The 15,994-nt window shown below is 43.8% G+C and overlaps 1 protein-coding gene across 1 annotated transcript in view; it reads left to right on the forward strand.

Moving 5' to 3' along the window:
• The first annotated feature begins 7,056 nt into the window (after window positions 1-7,056).
• The window catches only part of LOC121571479 (syndecan-2-A-like), a 36,471-nt gene continuing 27,533 nt past the window's right edge, over window positions 7,057-15,994 (forward strand). Inside the window, exon 1 of the mRNA XM_041882960.2 lies at window positions 7,057-7,587. Within this exon, the coding sequence (XP_041738894.1) occupies window positions 7,528-7,587 (60 nt within the window). The 5' untranslated portion in view covers window positions 7,057-7,527. The remainder of the gene's footprint in view (window positions 7,588-15,994) is intronic.

Genomic DNA, 15,994 nt, shown 5'->3' on the forward strand with positions numbered 1-15,994 from the left:
TCAGAAGGCTGCAAAGATTTGGCATGGGCCCTCGGATCCTCAAAAATGTCTACAGCCCACACCATCGAGAGCATCTTGACTGGCTGCATCACCACTTGGTATGGCAAATGCACTGCCCTCACCCGCAAAGCGCTGTAGAGGGTGGTTCGGACAGCCCAGAACATCACTGGGGCCGAGCTCCCTGCCATCCAGGACCTCTATATCCGGCAGTGTCAGAGGAAGGCACGACAAATTGCCAAATACTTCAGCCAGCCAAGCCATAGACTGTTCACTCTGCTGCTATCCGGCAAACAGTACAAGAGCTTTGGCTCTCAGACCAACAGGGTCCGAGACGGCTTCTACCCCCAAGCCATAAGACTGCTAAAAATTTTAATTAAATGGTTTCACGGACTATCTGAATTGACCCTGTCTTGCACTCACTAACAAGACTATATACAGTGCCTTCAGAAAGAATTCACACCCTTTGACTCTTTCCACATTTTGTTGTGTTACAAAGTGGGATTAAAATGGATTTAATTGTCATTTTTTGTCAACGATCTACACAAAATACTCTAATGTCAAAGTGGGTAAAACATTTATGAAAACTAAAACACTAATATATCTTGATTAGATAAGTATTCAACCCCCTGAGTCAATACAGAATCCCCTTTGGCAGCAATTACTGCTGTGTCTTTCTGGGTCAGTCTCTAAGAGCTTTCCACATCTGGATTGTGCAACATTTGCCCATTATTCTTTTCAGAATTCTTCAAGCGCTGACAAATTGGTTGTTGACCATTGCTAGGCAACCGTTTTCAGGTCTTGCCATAGATGTTCAAGAAGATTTAAGTCAAAACTGTAACTTGGCCACTCAGGAACATTCACTGTCTTCTTGGTAAGCAACTCCAGTGTAGATTTGGCCTTGTGTTTTAGGTTATTGTCCTGCTGAAAGGTCAATTAATCTCCTAGTGTCTGGTGGAAAGCAGACTGAACCAGGTTTTCCTCTAGGATTTTGCCTGTGTGTCACGCCCTGGCTCTAGGGACTCTTTTATGTTGAGCCAGGGTGTGTAGTGTCTATGTTTTGTGTTCTATGTTCAGTCTCTAGTTCATGTGTTTTCTATGTTGGCCGGGGTGGTTCTCAATCAGAGGCAACGTGAATCAGCTGTTGCTTGTTGTCTCTGATTGGGAACCATACTTAGGCAGCCTGTTGTACACTTGTGTTTTGTGGGATCTTGTTCCGTGTTGGTTTGTATTGTATACCTAGGACTTCACGTATCGTTTTGTTGTTTTGTAGTTTTGTAGTTTGTATTGTGTTTGTAGTACACTATTAAAGTAAGATGTACGCATATCACGCTGCGCCTTGGTCCGTTCATTACGACGAACGTGACAGAAGATCCCACCAATACAGGACCAAGCAGCGTGTCCAGGAGCCAACGCCGGAGGCAACGTTAGTGGATGTCCTCCTCGGTTGGGGGAAAATCACCGAGGAGGAGGCCGTCCATTACCGAAGGGCGATGAAGGGGGAGACCCAGGCAGGAGAGGAGAAGCGGCGCCAACCGGGCCGTCGTCGGACAGGCGAGAGGCACCCCCAATAATTTTTTTGGGGGGGGGCACATGGCATGGACGACGGGACTGCTGGAGGCAGATAAAGGGCGAGTTTGTGGACCAGGAGAGAAGGCCACCAGGTTACGGGAGCCATTGGTGATTAGAGGGAAGGAAAGTGTAGAGGCACGGCGAGAGGTACTGAAGTGTGTTACCAGTCCGGTCCGGCCCGTTCCTGATCCCCGTCTAAGGCCAGTGGTGTGTGTTCCCAGTGCGGTCCGGCCTGTTCCTGTCCCTCGCACCAAGCCTGTGATGCGCATCGCCAGCCCGGCCCGGCCTGTTCCTGCTCCCCGCATCAAGCCAATGGTGCGCGTCGCCAGCCCGGCCTGTTCCTGCCCCCCGCACCAAGCCAATGGTGCGCGTCGTCAGCCCGGTCCGGCCTGTTCCTGCTCCCCGCACCAAGCCAGTGGTGCGCTTCGTCAGCCCGGTCCGGCCCGTCCCTGCTCCCCGCACCAGGCCAATGGTGCGCGTCGTCAGCCCGGTCCGGCCCGTCCCTGCTCCCCGCACCAAGCCTGTGGTGCACGTCGTCAGTCTGGCACAGCTCGTGCCCGTTTCACCGGTGCCTGGTCAGGTACCGGTCAGCTGCTCCACACCGGAGCCTAAGCAATCCGCTCCACCGATGTCTAGTCCAGCTCCAGCCAGCGGGGCCAGACCAGACCAGGGGCGCTACGGGGGGGTTGTTAGAGGGTGGTGGTCACGCCCGGAGCCGGATCCGCCTCCGAGGAGGAATGCCCACCCGGCCCCTCCCCTGTTCGGTTTATTTTGGCGCGGTCGCAGTCTGCGCCTTTGAGGGGGGGTGGTACTGTCACGCCCTGGCTCTAAGGACTCTTTTATGTTGAGCCAGGGTGTGTAGTGTCTATGTTTTGTGTTCTATGTTCAGTCTCTAGTTCATGTGTTTTCTATGTTGGCCTGGGTGGTTCTCAATCAGAGGCAACGTGAATCAGCTGTTGCTTGTTGTCTCTGATTGGGAACCATACTTAGGCAGCCTGTTGTACACTTGTGTTTTGTGGGATCTTGTTCCGTGTTGGTTTGTATTGTATACCTAGGACTTCATCGTTTTGTAGTTTGTATCGTGTTTGTAGTACACTATTAAAGTAAGATGTACGCATATCACGCTGCGCCTTGGTCCGTTCATTACGACGATCGTGACACTGTGCTTAGCTCCATTCACTTACTTTTTTATCCTGAAAGACTCCCCAGTCCTTAACGATTACAAGCATACCCATAACATGATGCAGCCACCACTGTGCTTGAAAATACGGTACTCTGCCCCAAACATAACGCTTTGTATTCAGCACAAAAAGTTAATTGCTTTGCCACATTTTTTGCAATATTTCTTTAGTGCCTTTTTGCTAAAAGGATGCATGTTTTGGAATATTGGTATTCTGTACAGGCTTCCTTCTTTTCACTCTGTCAATTAGGTTAGTATTGTGGAGTAACTACAATGTTTTTGAGCCATCCTCAGTTTTCTCCTATCACAGCCATTAAACTCTAACTGTTTTAAAGTCACCATTGGCCTCATGGGGAAATCCCTGATAGGTTTCCTTCCTCTCCGGTAACTGAGTTAGGAAGGGCGCCTGTACCATTTTAGTGACTGGGTGTATTGATATACCACCCAAAGTGTAATTAATAACTTCACCATGCTCAAAGGGATATTCAGTGTTTGCTTGTTTTATTTTTACCCATCTACCAATAGGTGCTCTTCTTTGCGAGGCATTGGAAAACCTCCCTGGTCTTTGTGGTTGAATCTGTGTTTGAAATTCACTGCTCGACTGAGGGACCTTACAGATAATTGTATGTTTGTGGTACAGAGATGAGGTAGTCATTCAAAAATCATGTCAAACACTTATTTCAAATGTTTACTCCTGAACCTATTTAGGCTTGCCATAATGGGTTGAATATTATTGACTCAAGACATTTCAGCTTTTCATTTTTTTATTAATGAGTAAAAATGTGGAAAAACATAATTCCACTTTGACATTATGGGGTATTGTGTGTAGGCCAGTGACCCAAAAAAATCTAAATTTAATCTATTTTAAATTCACGCTGTAGTACAACAAAATGTGGAAAAAGTCAAGGGGTGTGAATACTTTCTGAAGGCACTTTATAAGCACTATATACAAACTCACTCACTCAAACTACATTTACATTTTAGTCATTTATGGGGGTGGGGTGGGGGGGGGGGGTGTCAGGGGCGCCGTGAGAGTTATTTAAAATACACTTCAAAGTGGTAGGTAGGGCTTCAGACGTTTTCGGAAGATGGGCAGGGACTCCGCTGTCCTGACTTTAGGGGGAAGCTTGTTCCACAATTGGGGTACCAGGACAGAGAAGAGCTTGGACTGGGCTGAGCGGGAGCTGGCCTCCCGTAGGGGTGGGAGGGCCAAGAGACCAGAGGTGGGGGAACGGAGTGTTTGAGTTGGGATATAGGGTTTGTGCATAGCCTGAAGATAAGGAGGGGCAGTTCCCCTTGCTGCTCCGTAGGCAAGCACCAGGATCTTGAAGATGATGCGAGCTTCGACTGGAAGCCAGTGGAGTGTGCAGAGGAGCGGGGTGACATGGGAGAACTTAGGAATGTTGAACACCAGCCGGGCTGCGGCAGTCTGGATAAATTGCAGGGTTTTGATTGCACAAGCGGGTAACCCAGACAACAGAGATCTGCAGTAGTCTAGAAGTGAGATGACAAGTGCCTGGATTAGGACTTGCACCGCTTCCTTTTTGAGAAAAGGTTGTACTCTATGGATGTTGTAGAGCATGAACCTGCAGGAGCGAGTCACTGCTTTGATGTTTGCAGGAAACACCAGGGTGTTGTCCAGGGTCCCGCCAAGGCTCTTTGTACTCTGGAAGGGGGACACCATGGAGTTGTCAACCGTGAACGGGAGGTCTTGGAGCAGGCAGGCCTTCCCCGGGAAGAAGAGCAACTCTGTTTTGTCAAAGTTGAGCTTGAGGTGGTGGGCCGACACACTGACACTCTAACACAAAACCCACACACATTCACATACACTACATACGCACACACACACACACACACGTTCACACACAGACATACACACACTTTCACACTCATCATATGCTGCTGCTACTCTGTTCTTTATTCTTACTCTTAATATTATATATTCTGATGCCTAATCACTTTACCCTTCCTTTATGTACATATCTACCTCAAATAATCGTACCCCTGCACATTGATCTGGTACTGGTACTCCCTGTATATAGCTTCATTCTTGTGTATTTTATTCCCCTTGTGTTACTATTTTTCTAAAAACACATTTTACTCATTGGGAAGGTCTCGTAAGCAAACATTTCACGCTAAAATCTACAGCCATTGTATTCTGCGCATGTGACAAATAAAATGTGATTTGATTTGTGCGAGAAAGGCAATATACAATCATATACAGTGCATTCGGAAAGTATTCAGACCCCTTGACCTTTTCCATATTTTGTTACATTACAGTCTTATTCTAAAATTGATTAAATTAATGTTTTTCCTCATCAATCTATACACAATACCCCATAATGACAAAGCGAAAACAGGTTTTTAGAAATTTTAGCTAATTTATAAAACAAATAAAAACAGAAATACCTTATTTACTTAAGTATTCAGACCCTTTGCTATGAGACTCGAAATTCAGCATTGAAGGTCCCCAAGAACACAGTGGCCTCCATCATTCTTAAATGGAAGAAGTTTGGAACCACCAAGACTCTTCCTAGAGCTGGCCGCCCAGCCAAACTGAAGAATCGGGAGAGAAGGGCCTTGGTCAGGGAGGTGACCAAGAACCCTTTGGTCACTCTGACAAAGCTCCAGAGTTCCTCTGTGGAGATGGGAGAATCTTCCAGAAGGACAACCATCTCTGCAGCACTCCACCAATCAGGCCTTTATAGTAGAGTGGCCAGAAATTTTTACATTTTACATTTTTGTCATTTAGCAGACGCTCTTATCCAGAGCGACTTATAGTTAGTGCATTCATCTTAAGAAAGCAAGATGGGACACTCCTCAGTAAAAGGCACATGACAACCCACTTGGAGTTTGCCATAAGGCACCTAAAGACTCTCAGACCATGAGAAACAAGATTCTCTGGTCTGATGAAACCAAGATTTAACTCTTTGGCCTGAATGCCAAGCATCACGTCTGGAGGAAACCTGGCACCATCCCTACGGTGAAGCATGGTGGTGGCAGCATCATGCTGTGGGGATGTTTTTCAGCGGCAGGGACTGGGAGACTAGTCAGGATCGAGGGAAAGATAAACAGAGCAAAGTACAGAGTACCTGCTCCAGAGCACACAGGACCTCAGACTGGGGTGAAGGTTCATCTTCCAACAGGACAATGACCCTAAGCACACAGCCAAGACAACGCAGGAGTGGCTTCGGGACAAGTCTCTGAATGTCCTTGAGTGGCCCAGCCAGAGCCCGGACTTAAATCCGATTGAACATCTCTGGAGAGACCTGAAAATAGCAGTGCAGCGACACTCCCCATCCAACCAGACAGAGCTTAAGAGGATCTGTGGAGAAGAATGGGAGAAACTCCCCAAATACAGGTGTGCCAAGCTTGTAGCGTAATACCCAAGAAGGCTTGAGGCTGTAATCGCTGGCAAAGGTGCTTCAACAAAGTACTGAGGAAGCGGCATGAATACTTATGTAAATGTGATATTTCTGTGTTTTTTATTTTTATACATTTGCTAAAATTTACAAAACCTGTTTTTGATTTGTCAGTATGGGGTATTGTGTGTAGATTGATTAAGATTTTTTTAAAAATCCATTTTAGAATAAGGCTGTATCGTAACAAAATGTGGAAAAAGCACTGTAGCCTGATACAAAGTATGAATGCATTGTTACTTGTATGTAATAAGCTATGTTTGCCATTCACAGTATGATAATGTCACACAATTTAAACATAGTGCTCATTCAAGATTCAAACACTGTCATTTACTGACATTCTATGCCTGATATGATTCTATGATTCATACAGTGGGCATACTAAAACTGCATCCCATTTAATATCACTCTAGCATTAGGAGTGAATTATACCAGTAGGGGGAGACTTTGCATGTAAATTAACCACCGAAATGGACAGACTGGAAAATTGATTGAAATGATCCTCTACTGGACTATAGAGGCCATCAGGGAAAACAGTTTCAAGCTGTCACAGTCATTTCAGTTAAGTAATACTTTGTTACAGGGAAATTATAAGGTCTGACGAGATGACTGCAGTGATTTAATGGTTATTTATGCCTCTCCATTGAAGAGAAGATGCAGATAATTATAACCCATACATTTAGATGATAAATTATATTATAGTTGACTAATGGTAACTGTACTTTTCTGGAAAATTAAACAATGTTTTATAATTATGTAGGCTATTAAATTGTATTATATGTATATCATGCCAATGAACGATGCACCCATATGGTCAAAGTAACTGTCAATCATTGCACGAGCTCTCCCTCATCTGACCTGTGTTTTGTTTTCTTCCCGACTCTCTCTGCATACAGCAAAGCAGTTGAGTTTCTGTGCGGACTCTATGCATACAGCAATGCAGTTGAGTTTCTGTGAAGTGTGACATGGCCGAATCGTAGCGAGTTATAACTGAACATCTAACTTGCGTTTCTACTATAATTTAAGTGAATACAAGTCCGGATTCAACTGTGAAACATCCAAGTCAAGTGTCCTACGCAGCAATTTGACTCAAAAAATATATTGTTTGAAAAAAAAAAAATATATATATATATATATATATATATATATATATATATATTTATTGTAGGAAAAAGTGCGTGGAGGAATAACAAAACGCAACACGTATCCGGTGGGATTCCACTCTAGAGTGAGAGAAACGCAAGGACTTGGAGCGAGGGTGCAAGCAGAGAGGGGTTTAGTCGCAAACAGAAGAGGAAAAGGAGAGAAGGAGGAAGATTTGGTATTTTGGCCGTATCTGCACATTTTATTAACGGAATAATGAGGAACATTTGGATAATTTTGACCCTCGGCATAACGGCCTTTTTCTCGGGGGAAAGGGTAAGTTTTAAAAGTGAAAAATGTCGATTTGCTTGCGGTGTAGCTAGGGAGGCAAACAACTTAGAATATTGGACCTCTCACTCTTGTTTGTTGCACTGTAACGTACTCGGAGCAATTGTGACTGTAGCCCATTCTTGTCCTGAATTTGACACATTGTAGCCTATCATATTATAACTTAAGAGCAATGTGAATTCAATTTCGGACAGAGGTATTTCTTGAACTGTAGTCAATATTAAATATACATATATATTTTTTCTTAGTCTTGGAACTATACATGCCGGTCAAGTTTGTCTATGTTGACAATGTTTAAACGTTCAGAGGTTGCTTTGAAAATATACATATTCTTTTTAGAGTTTGTCTAGTTTAATTGAAGTATTTTAACATCTCCGAAACTATAATTTATACGTACGTGGCAGGTTGCTGGTCAAAAACAGAGGAACCCTTTCTGGTTTGAAATGACAACGCGAATCTTTTTACAAATCACGGCTTATTATAAGCTATCTGTTATCAGTTGGCCTTTGGAGGTAATAAAACCCAGCCTGGTTCCATTTACGAAGCTTTGTCGTTTAGAGGTATTGGCCTTCATAGGTTATTATTGTGAAATGCAAATTAACGCCATTGCTGCATGTAGCCTTTCCAAAATCATTTTGGCTGCGTAAACTTTCCTAGCCTATTCATAAACTATACCAGGAAAGGAACCTAGCTATATCCATCCTTATGCTACTTTATGTTCCGTTACTCAGCTCAGTTTACCGTTTTGGTTATCAAAGTAAGACACAACTCCAGGCAACCCAACAATATACTGTAATGTTTACAAGGGCTAAATAAGTGGTTTATGGCAGTGTAACAATAAGCTGTTTACCCCAGTGTATTACCCAAAAGGCTCAGACTTTTCTGTTTCTCATCTACACGGGCTGTACCCCTGTCTCACTGGGCCATGGCTCCGGCAGACCTGCTCTCACGTGGGTGGGGCCAAAGCCAGGCCACTGGTACTTTTCAGTTGGCATTTAGATAACAATAGCTAACTGTGAACTTTAACACCTTCTCACAAAGCAACTGTTTTGATTATGCAGAGGTTGTTGATTCTGCTCTTCACAAGCCCTCAAAACACAATTTCCCTAGTATAACACTGGGTGGTTCGAGCCCTGAATGTTGATTGGCTAAAAGCCGTGGTATATAAGTATATATGACAAAACATGTATGTTTACTCCATTCCTTCCAGTTCTCTGCTGCCAATGACTGGAACAAATTGCAAAAATCTCTGAAGCTGGAGACACTTATCTCTCTCACTAACTTTAAGCATCAGTTGTCAGAGCACCTTACCGATCACTGCACCTGTACACAGCCCATCTGAAATTAGCCCGCCCAACTACCTCATCCCTATATTGTTATTTATTTTGCTCATTTGTACCCCAGTATCTCTATTTGCACATTAACTCTTGCACATCTATCATTCCAGTGTTAATACTAATTGTAATTATTTTGCACTATAGCCTATTTATTGCCTTACCTCCATAACTTGCTACATTTGCACACACTGTATATATATTTATTTCTGTTGTATTTTTGACTTTGTTTAGTTTTACCCCATATGTAACTCTGTGTTGTTGTTTTTATCGCACTGCTTTGCTTTATCTTGGCCAGGTCGCAGTTGTAAATGAGAACTTGTTCTCAACTGGCTTACCTGGTTAAATAAAGGTTAAATAAAAAATAAAATAAAAATAAACTCTTCTAATTAAGTTGGTAACCAGTTTATAATAGCAATAAGGCCCCTCGGGGGTTTGTGGTATATGGCCAATATACCACGGCCAAGGGCTGTATCCAGGCACTCCGCGTTGTGTCGTGCTAAAAACAGTCCTTAGATGTGGTATATTGGCCATATACCACACACCCTCGGGCCTTATTGCTTAAGTGTAACACTGGTGTTACAGTTGAAAGTCAGCATTAGAGCCAAACATTATAGAAGTCCAAACTTACTATTATGTGATTATGTTGTTTCTATATCATCATGTTTGGTAATATAATTGGGGCACACTGATTATCCCACAAATTGGCTAGAATGCTGGAATGGACTTGGAAAAATATCAGTGAGCATTTTGTGTCTTTCATGTATTTGGTGCTATAACTGATCTCTTATTCCAAGTGTCTGTTGTTTTTTCTGTGGCTTACAGACTTGTCACTTGGCTCCGTTCCTCTCTGAATGGTTGTCCAATTAGCTGATTCAGACACCAGTGTTTTAATGAGTCATTGTTTTGCATGAGGTCACCCCCAGAGCGCACGTTTTAATAGATGAGCCTCAGAACCAGAAGCCCTTATGTTTGCTTGACTCATAAGGTCTCACTCCATTGGATACTGTTGGAGAGAAACTCAAAGCTCACAAAAACACAAAAGTGGCCATGTTACTTTGTATTTTTGTTGTTTCGAAGAACGTTGTCATCAGGCATTTGTGAAGAGAGCCTCCCAACCTGTCATTTTCTTTGACCCCTTGGTCCTTTGGGTTGTAGCCTACAAAGGTATGATCCATGGCTATGTGGACATGACAATGACCGGGCGAACTGCTCACACATAAATTGTTACAGCCCTATGTATGTTTGACTACCATAAGCCCCCTCCTTCTCCCTCCCCCTATCAATCTATCGCTTCTCTCTATCTGTGTGTACCCTGCAGCAGTGCGATGCGTGTATCCGCCTCAATGAAACTCGACGCGTGACATTGATTCTCAATGTTGGCACCCCTGTTGACATGGCAATCAAGTGGTTTGGCTGATAACCACCAGGCAAATCTATGTGTTAATTAGCTGGTTGACGTTTATTGTCATGAATCTTACCCTGGAGGCAGAACTGAACAAATTCCCCTAGATGTGCCAGCTGCAAAGTCCAAATTTGAACTATCTATTGGGAATAGGGTGCCAATTGGGACACAGTCATAGTCGAAGGTGATATATAATGCCCTGACCGGCCCCCCTCTGCAATTTTTTTTACAGTGACTTTATTTCCTGTAACTGTGCCATTAAACCCCTACAACTCATCCAGAACGCTGCAGCCCGTCTGGTGTTCAACCTTCCCAAGTTCTCTCACGTCACCCCGCTCCTCCGCACACTCCACTGGCTTCCAGTTGAAGCTCGCATCTGCGACAAGACCATGGTGCTTGCCTACGGAGCTGTGAGGGGAACGGCACCTCCTTACCTTCAGGCTCTGATCAGTTCCTACACCCAAACAAGGGCATTGCGTTCTTCCACCTCTGGCCTGCTGGTCCCCCTACCTCTGCGGAAGCACAGTTCCCGCTCAGCCCAGTCAAAACTGTTCGCTGCTCTGGCACCCCAATGGTGGAACAAGCTCCCTCACGACGCCAGGACAGCGGAGGCACTGACCACCTTCCGGAGACACTTGAAACCCTACCTCTTTAAGGAATACCTGGGATAGTATAAAATCCCCCAAAAAAAAAAAAAAAATATATATATATATATAAAACAAATTAAAATTAAAAAATACTCTAAAAATTAAAAATTATAACATTTGAAAAATAGAAAAATTTAAAGTGGTTGTCCCACTGCCTATCATAAGGTGAATGCACCAATTTGTAAGTCGCTCTGGATAAGAGCGTCTGCTAAATGACGTAAATGTAATGTAAATGTAACCCGGATCCAAAGAAGGTTGGGCCCTAGCTATGCTTTGGGTTCCGCTAGTTGCCAGATTTGGGAGCATTACATTTTTGTCATGTATTGGTGGGAAGCATGGGTGTTCACCTCCTTTTCAAATGGATGATTTATGTGAGGGTAGCGCTGTGTCAGTGTCTGAAGCAGGACCTCAAAGTAATAACTCAAAAATGGAATTGGCCATTGAATCTTGGGACATTCAAGGAAAATGAGTGGGAAAAACCTCAAAAGTGGAATGGAATTTTAGTGTTTTCTATACACTTTGTATATAACAAAATATATGATTGTTTTCAAACTGTATATCATAAAGCATTACACAACTATAAGCACACCATAAATGCATGAATACCTACATTAAGTTGTAATAATGTAGCTATGTAGCTATAAAGCAATGTTTATTATGTGCTTATAGATGTGCATTGTATGCTTTATGATCCCGTGTCCTTAAATAACACTGGCACGTAAACAAGGGGGTCAGGGGAAATGTATCCATGGATAGAACTACACAGCACGTCAGAGCTTCATTTTTTGGCCATTTGTTTTGTGTTCACCTGATTTGAAGTCATGTTGTGCGCAGAGTAGCACAGGCTGCTAGGTGACCGCTGGATCACCCCACACTCCTGCCAGCTCCACACCTGAGGCTGTCTTTGGCTTCTGTATTAAAGAAGACAATAACAACATCAATACACAAACTGCATTCGCTAGCAGGCCCAGAACCACAGATGCCAGGCCTTTTTCATTTCCTATTCCTCTAGATACAGTATACAATTTTCAACCAACTTTATTGATATTCCTGTAGATTCTTGCAACTTTTCTGAATATTTGTACACCCTGCCTCTGTGCAGTTTTAGAACCAGACTCCCAGTCTCTTTTAAGGTGACTAGAAGAGGGCTTTATCAATCCTCCTGGGACTAAACACCTCCCTCTGCAACTGGATCCTGGACTTCCTGACAGGCCGCCCCCAGGTGGTAAGGGTAGGTAACAACACATCTGCCACGCTGATCCTCAACACAGGGTCCCCTCAGGGGTGCGTGCTCAGTCCCCTCCTGTACTCCCTGTTCACCCATGACTGCATGGCCAGGCACGACTCCAACACCATCATTAAGTTTGCCTACGACACAATAGTGGTAGGCCTGATCACCGACAATGATGAGACAGCCTATAAGGGAGGAGGTCAGAGACCTGGCCGTGTGGTGCCAGGATAACAACCTCTCCCTCAACGTGATCAAGACAAAGGAGATGATTGTGGACTACAGGGAAAAAAAAGAGGACTGAGCATGCCCCCATTCTCATCGACAGGGCTGGAGTGGAACAGGTTGAGAGCTTCAAGTTCCTTGGTGTCCACATCACCAACAAACTATCATAGTCCAAACACACCAAGACAGTCGTGAAGAGGGCATGACAAAGCCTATTCCCCCTCAGGAGACTGAACAGATTTGGTATGGGTCCTCAGATCCTCAAAAAATTATACAGCTGCACCATCGAGAGCATCCTGACTGGTTGCATCACCGCCTGGTATGGCAACTGCCTGGCCTCCGACCGCAAGGCACTACAGCGGGTCGTGCGTACGGCCCAATACATCACTGGGGCCAAGCTTCCTGCCATCCAGGACCTCTATACAAGGCGGTGTCAGAGGAAGGCCCTAAAAATTATCAAAGACTCCAGCCACCCTAGTCATAGACTGTTCTCTCTGCTACCGCGTGGCGAGCGGTACCGGAGCGCCAAGTCTAGGTCCAAAATGCTTCTTAACAGCTTCTACCCCCAAGCCATAAGACTCCTGAACAGCTAAGCATGGCTACCCGGACTATTTGCATAACCCCACCCCTCTCATTTACGCTGCTGCTACTCTGTTTATTACTTATGCATAGTCACTTTAACTCTACCCACATGTACATATTACCTCAATTACCTTGACTAACCGGTGCCACCGCACATTGACTCTGCACCGGTACCCCCTGTATATAACCTCCCTACTGTTATTTTATTTTACTGCTGCTCTTGAATTATTTGCAATTTTTAATTTTTTTACTTATCTATTTTTTATTTAACACTTTTTTTTTGTTGACTGCATTGTTTGTTAAGGGCTTGTAAGTAAGCATTTCACTGTAATGTCTACCCCTGTTGTATTCGGCGCATGTGGCAAATAAACATTGATTTGATTTGCTTTGACATCTAAATAAAGGTTAAATTAAAATAAATAAATAAACATCAAGTTTCATGCAGATCGGTCATTCGTTGACAGAAGAGTAGCGTTTTAAAAGTTTAGCCCAAAATTCTAAATGGCGGAATATCCATCATGGCTGACCTTATGGGTCCCTGAGGCATTTGTTCCTTGTGAGGAGAGGGACCTATGTACCTAATTTCATGATTTTAGGTCAAACGGGGTGAGGGGCGTGACCTTTCAAAGTTAGCATTTTCAATCTCCCTATCTGCCAAACGTTATGTAATCTCTAATGGACTATACAGGCTTTGGCTCCTTGGGCCTCTGAAGGAAGGCGTCTGTCCTCATGCGCTCTTCTTTTGTCATCAGCCATACAGCCCTGCTTTGTAGACCCCACCCCCAAGGCTAAGACGCTGCTCGACATTACCGCTGTGTCTTGAGTTACCCTGAGAACAGTTGCATTATTATTCCCTTTTAAGACAGCTGAAAAGAATGAAGGCAAAATGTTTTTTTTTGAAGAAGAGAGATGCAGCACCACGCTCTGCTTTGCTGACACTCAAGAAGCGAGTGTTTGTGTTGGCCTCGCAAACATCTGCAGGACGTATGTGCATTTGTTTGAAAGGAACAGCTTTCCCCCCACCCTCTCTTCTCTTGACTAGTTGGAAGGGATTCTTTCATGAGGCTGTGGTTGTGTGTGTGTGTGCGTGTGTGCGTGTGTGTGTTTATTAAAGACACTGTCCAGCCTTCTAGGCATGAGGAAAACACATTAGGGAGACGCAGCACATGGACAGTGGTTTAACTTTAGCCCCTGCCACCGTGCATGTAGACAGTAGGAGCCACAATTTGACAAATTTGTGTTGACAAACTAGTGACTCCTCACCTTTCTTAACATGGATGTCAAGTTTTCGTTGAAAACAGTAACTGTTTATAAAGCAGCCCATCTCTCTCTCTCTCTCTCTCGCCCCTTAATTAGCTTAGCAAATGAAAAGTTCCTTCAGAGGATTGCGGTGGAAGTTCTGTGGTTGTGACAAAGAAAAGAAAAGCAGGGAAAACCATGTGTTTAACCTGTCTGCTTTCTTCCTGTACTATTCTGCCTGCAACCTGCTTACACTTTCAAAGAAGAGGAGAGTGTGAATTTGGTCTCCCTTTTAGCGAACGGGTCTCCCTCCGTCTGGTGCTTTACTGCCTAATACTATCCCCAGTAAATCTGGGTTGCCAAGAGAAATACCCATTGCATTGTGTCAAAAAAGCAATTAGTGCTTTGAAAAATTAATGATCAAAAAATCTATTGCATGCTATTATCTCCTGTTGATGTTTTGAACGCTATTTGGACTTTCATGCAATGCATTCGATCGTTGTTTTGAGTGAGGTAAAATTGAACGTCAAAATTGTATGTGAATGTGTACAATTTAGTTTTTACTGTAACCACAAATAAAGAAAGGCCATCTCCATTGTGTTTCAGGGTCAGTAAAGAGGAGAACACAGTGAATACATCTGGGTGGACAGTCTTGAGTCTGTGCCTCCTTTCACACTCAAATCGTATTTTATGTGGCACGGAATTACTCTCAAGTCACTTCATTAAAAACAGAAACTTTGACCAACACTCTCCAACTCCTTGCTCGGACTTGGGCACACGAACGCCATTAAAAGTTACAGAAATCTTATTAGCTCAGAGTTTCATAGTTTGTGGTCAAGCTTGTTGGTCTGCTGTTGTATATCTGCTGCTTGTGAAATCAAAGTTGCTTGGAAGCCTCTCCTTGTCCCTATTGGCTCTGTTCTCCAGTATAGACAAGGATCTGACTGGGAATCTGACTGGGAATGTGCTCCATCTGTGGGGTGTTATCCAAAAATGGGAGATATATGAAGGAGGTATGACGTCAGTTTAACTTTTTCCATCTCACTCCCAAGATTGCTCTGGAAAACGACATGCCGCATTTAACACATCTGTGCTCACTCATATTTATGAGCACGTTTTATCGGTTCTAAAAAGCACCTAATTGAAATCTGTACTGTGCTCCGCCAAGCAGAAAAATGTACTTTAATGTCGGGTGTTTCCATTATAAACCCTGACTTGATTCAATGCAACACTGAATCAGCTGCAGGGTGTAAATCATACACTCTAAGCAGGGTGTGTTACGGATCACAAATTATACATTATAATCTCGTAATTTCATGTTTTCATTAGAAATCTCCCAGATTCCAGAGGGTTTGACGAACTTCCGTAAAGAAATGGATGGAAATTTGTTACAGGCTTTCAAAATAGCACCTCTCATCCAAATGCTGTGGTCGTGTGTAAACGTTTCTACTCATTGGCGCTGAATTAAAGTCCCTGATGGAGCACTCATGAATATTCAGCAAAGAGTAGTGGTTCTCATAGGAACAGTTTGACAAAAACAGGAAGTACTTTAGTTCTCTGTCTAGGTACACCGTACCGCAGGGAAATGTTTTTCAAACGAATAATTTCCCTCCAAGGTGGCGCTCAGTTGGTAGAGCATGGCGCTTGCAACGCCAGGGTTGTGGGTTCGATTCCCACGGGGGACCAGTATGAAAATGTATGCACTCACTAACTGTAAGTCGCTCTGGATAAGAGC

This window comes from Coregonus clupeaformis, chromosome 8, assembly GCF_020615455.1.
Source record: "Coregonus clupeaformis isolate EN_2021a chromosome 8, ASM2061545v1, whole genome shotgun sequence".
In the NCBI taxonomy this organism is placed as follows: Eukaryota; Metazoa; Chordata; class Actinopteri; order Salmoniformes; family Salmonidae; genus Coregonus; species Coregonus clupeaformis.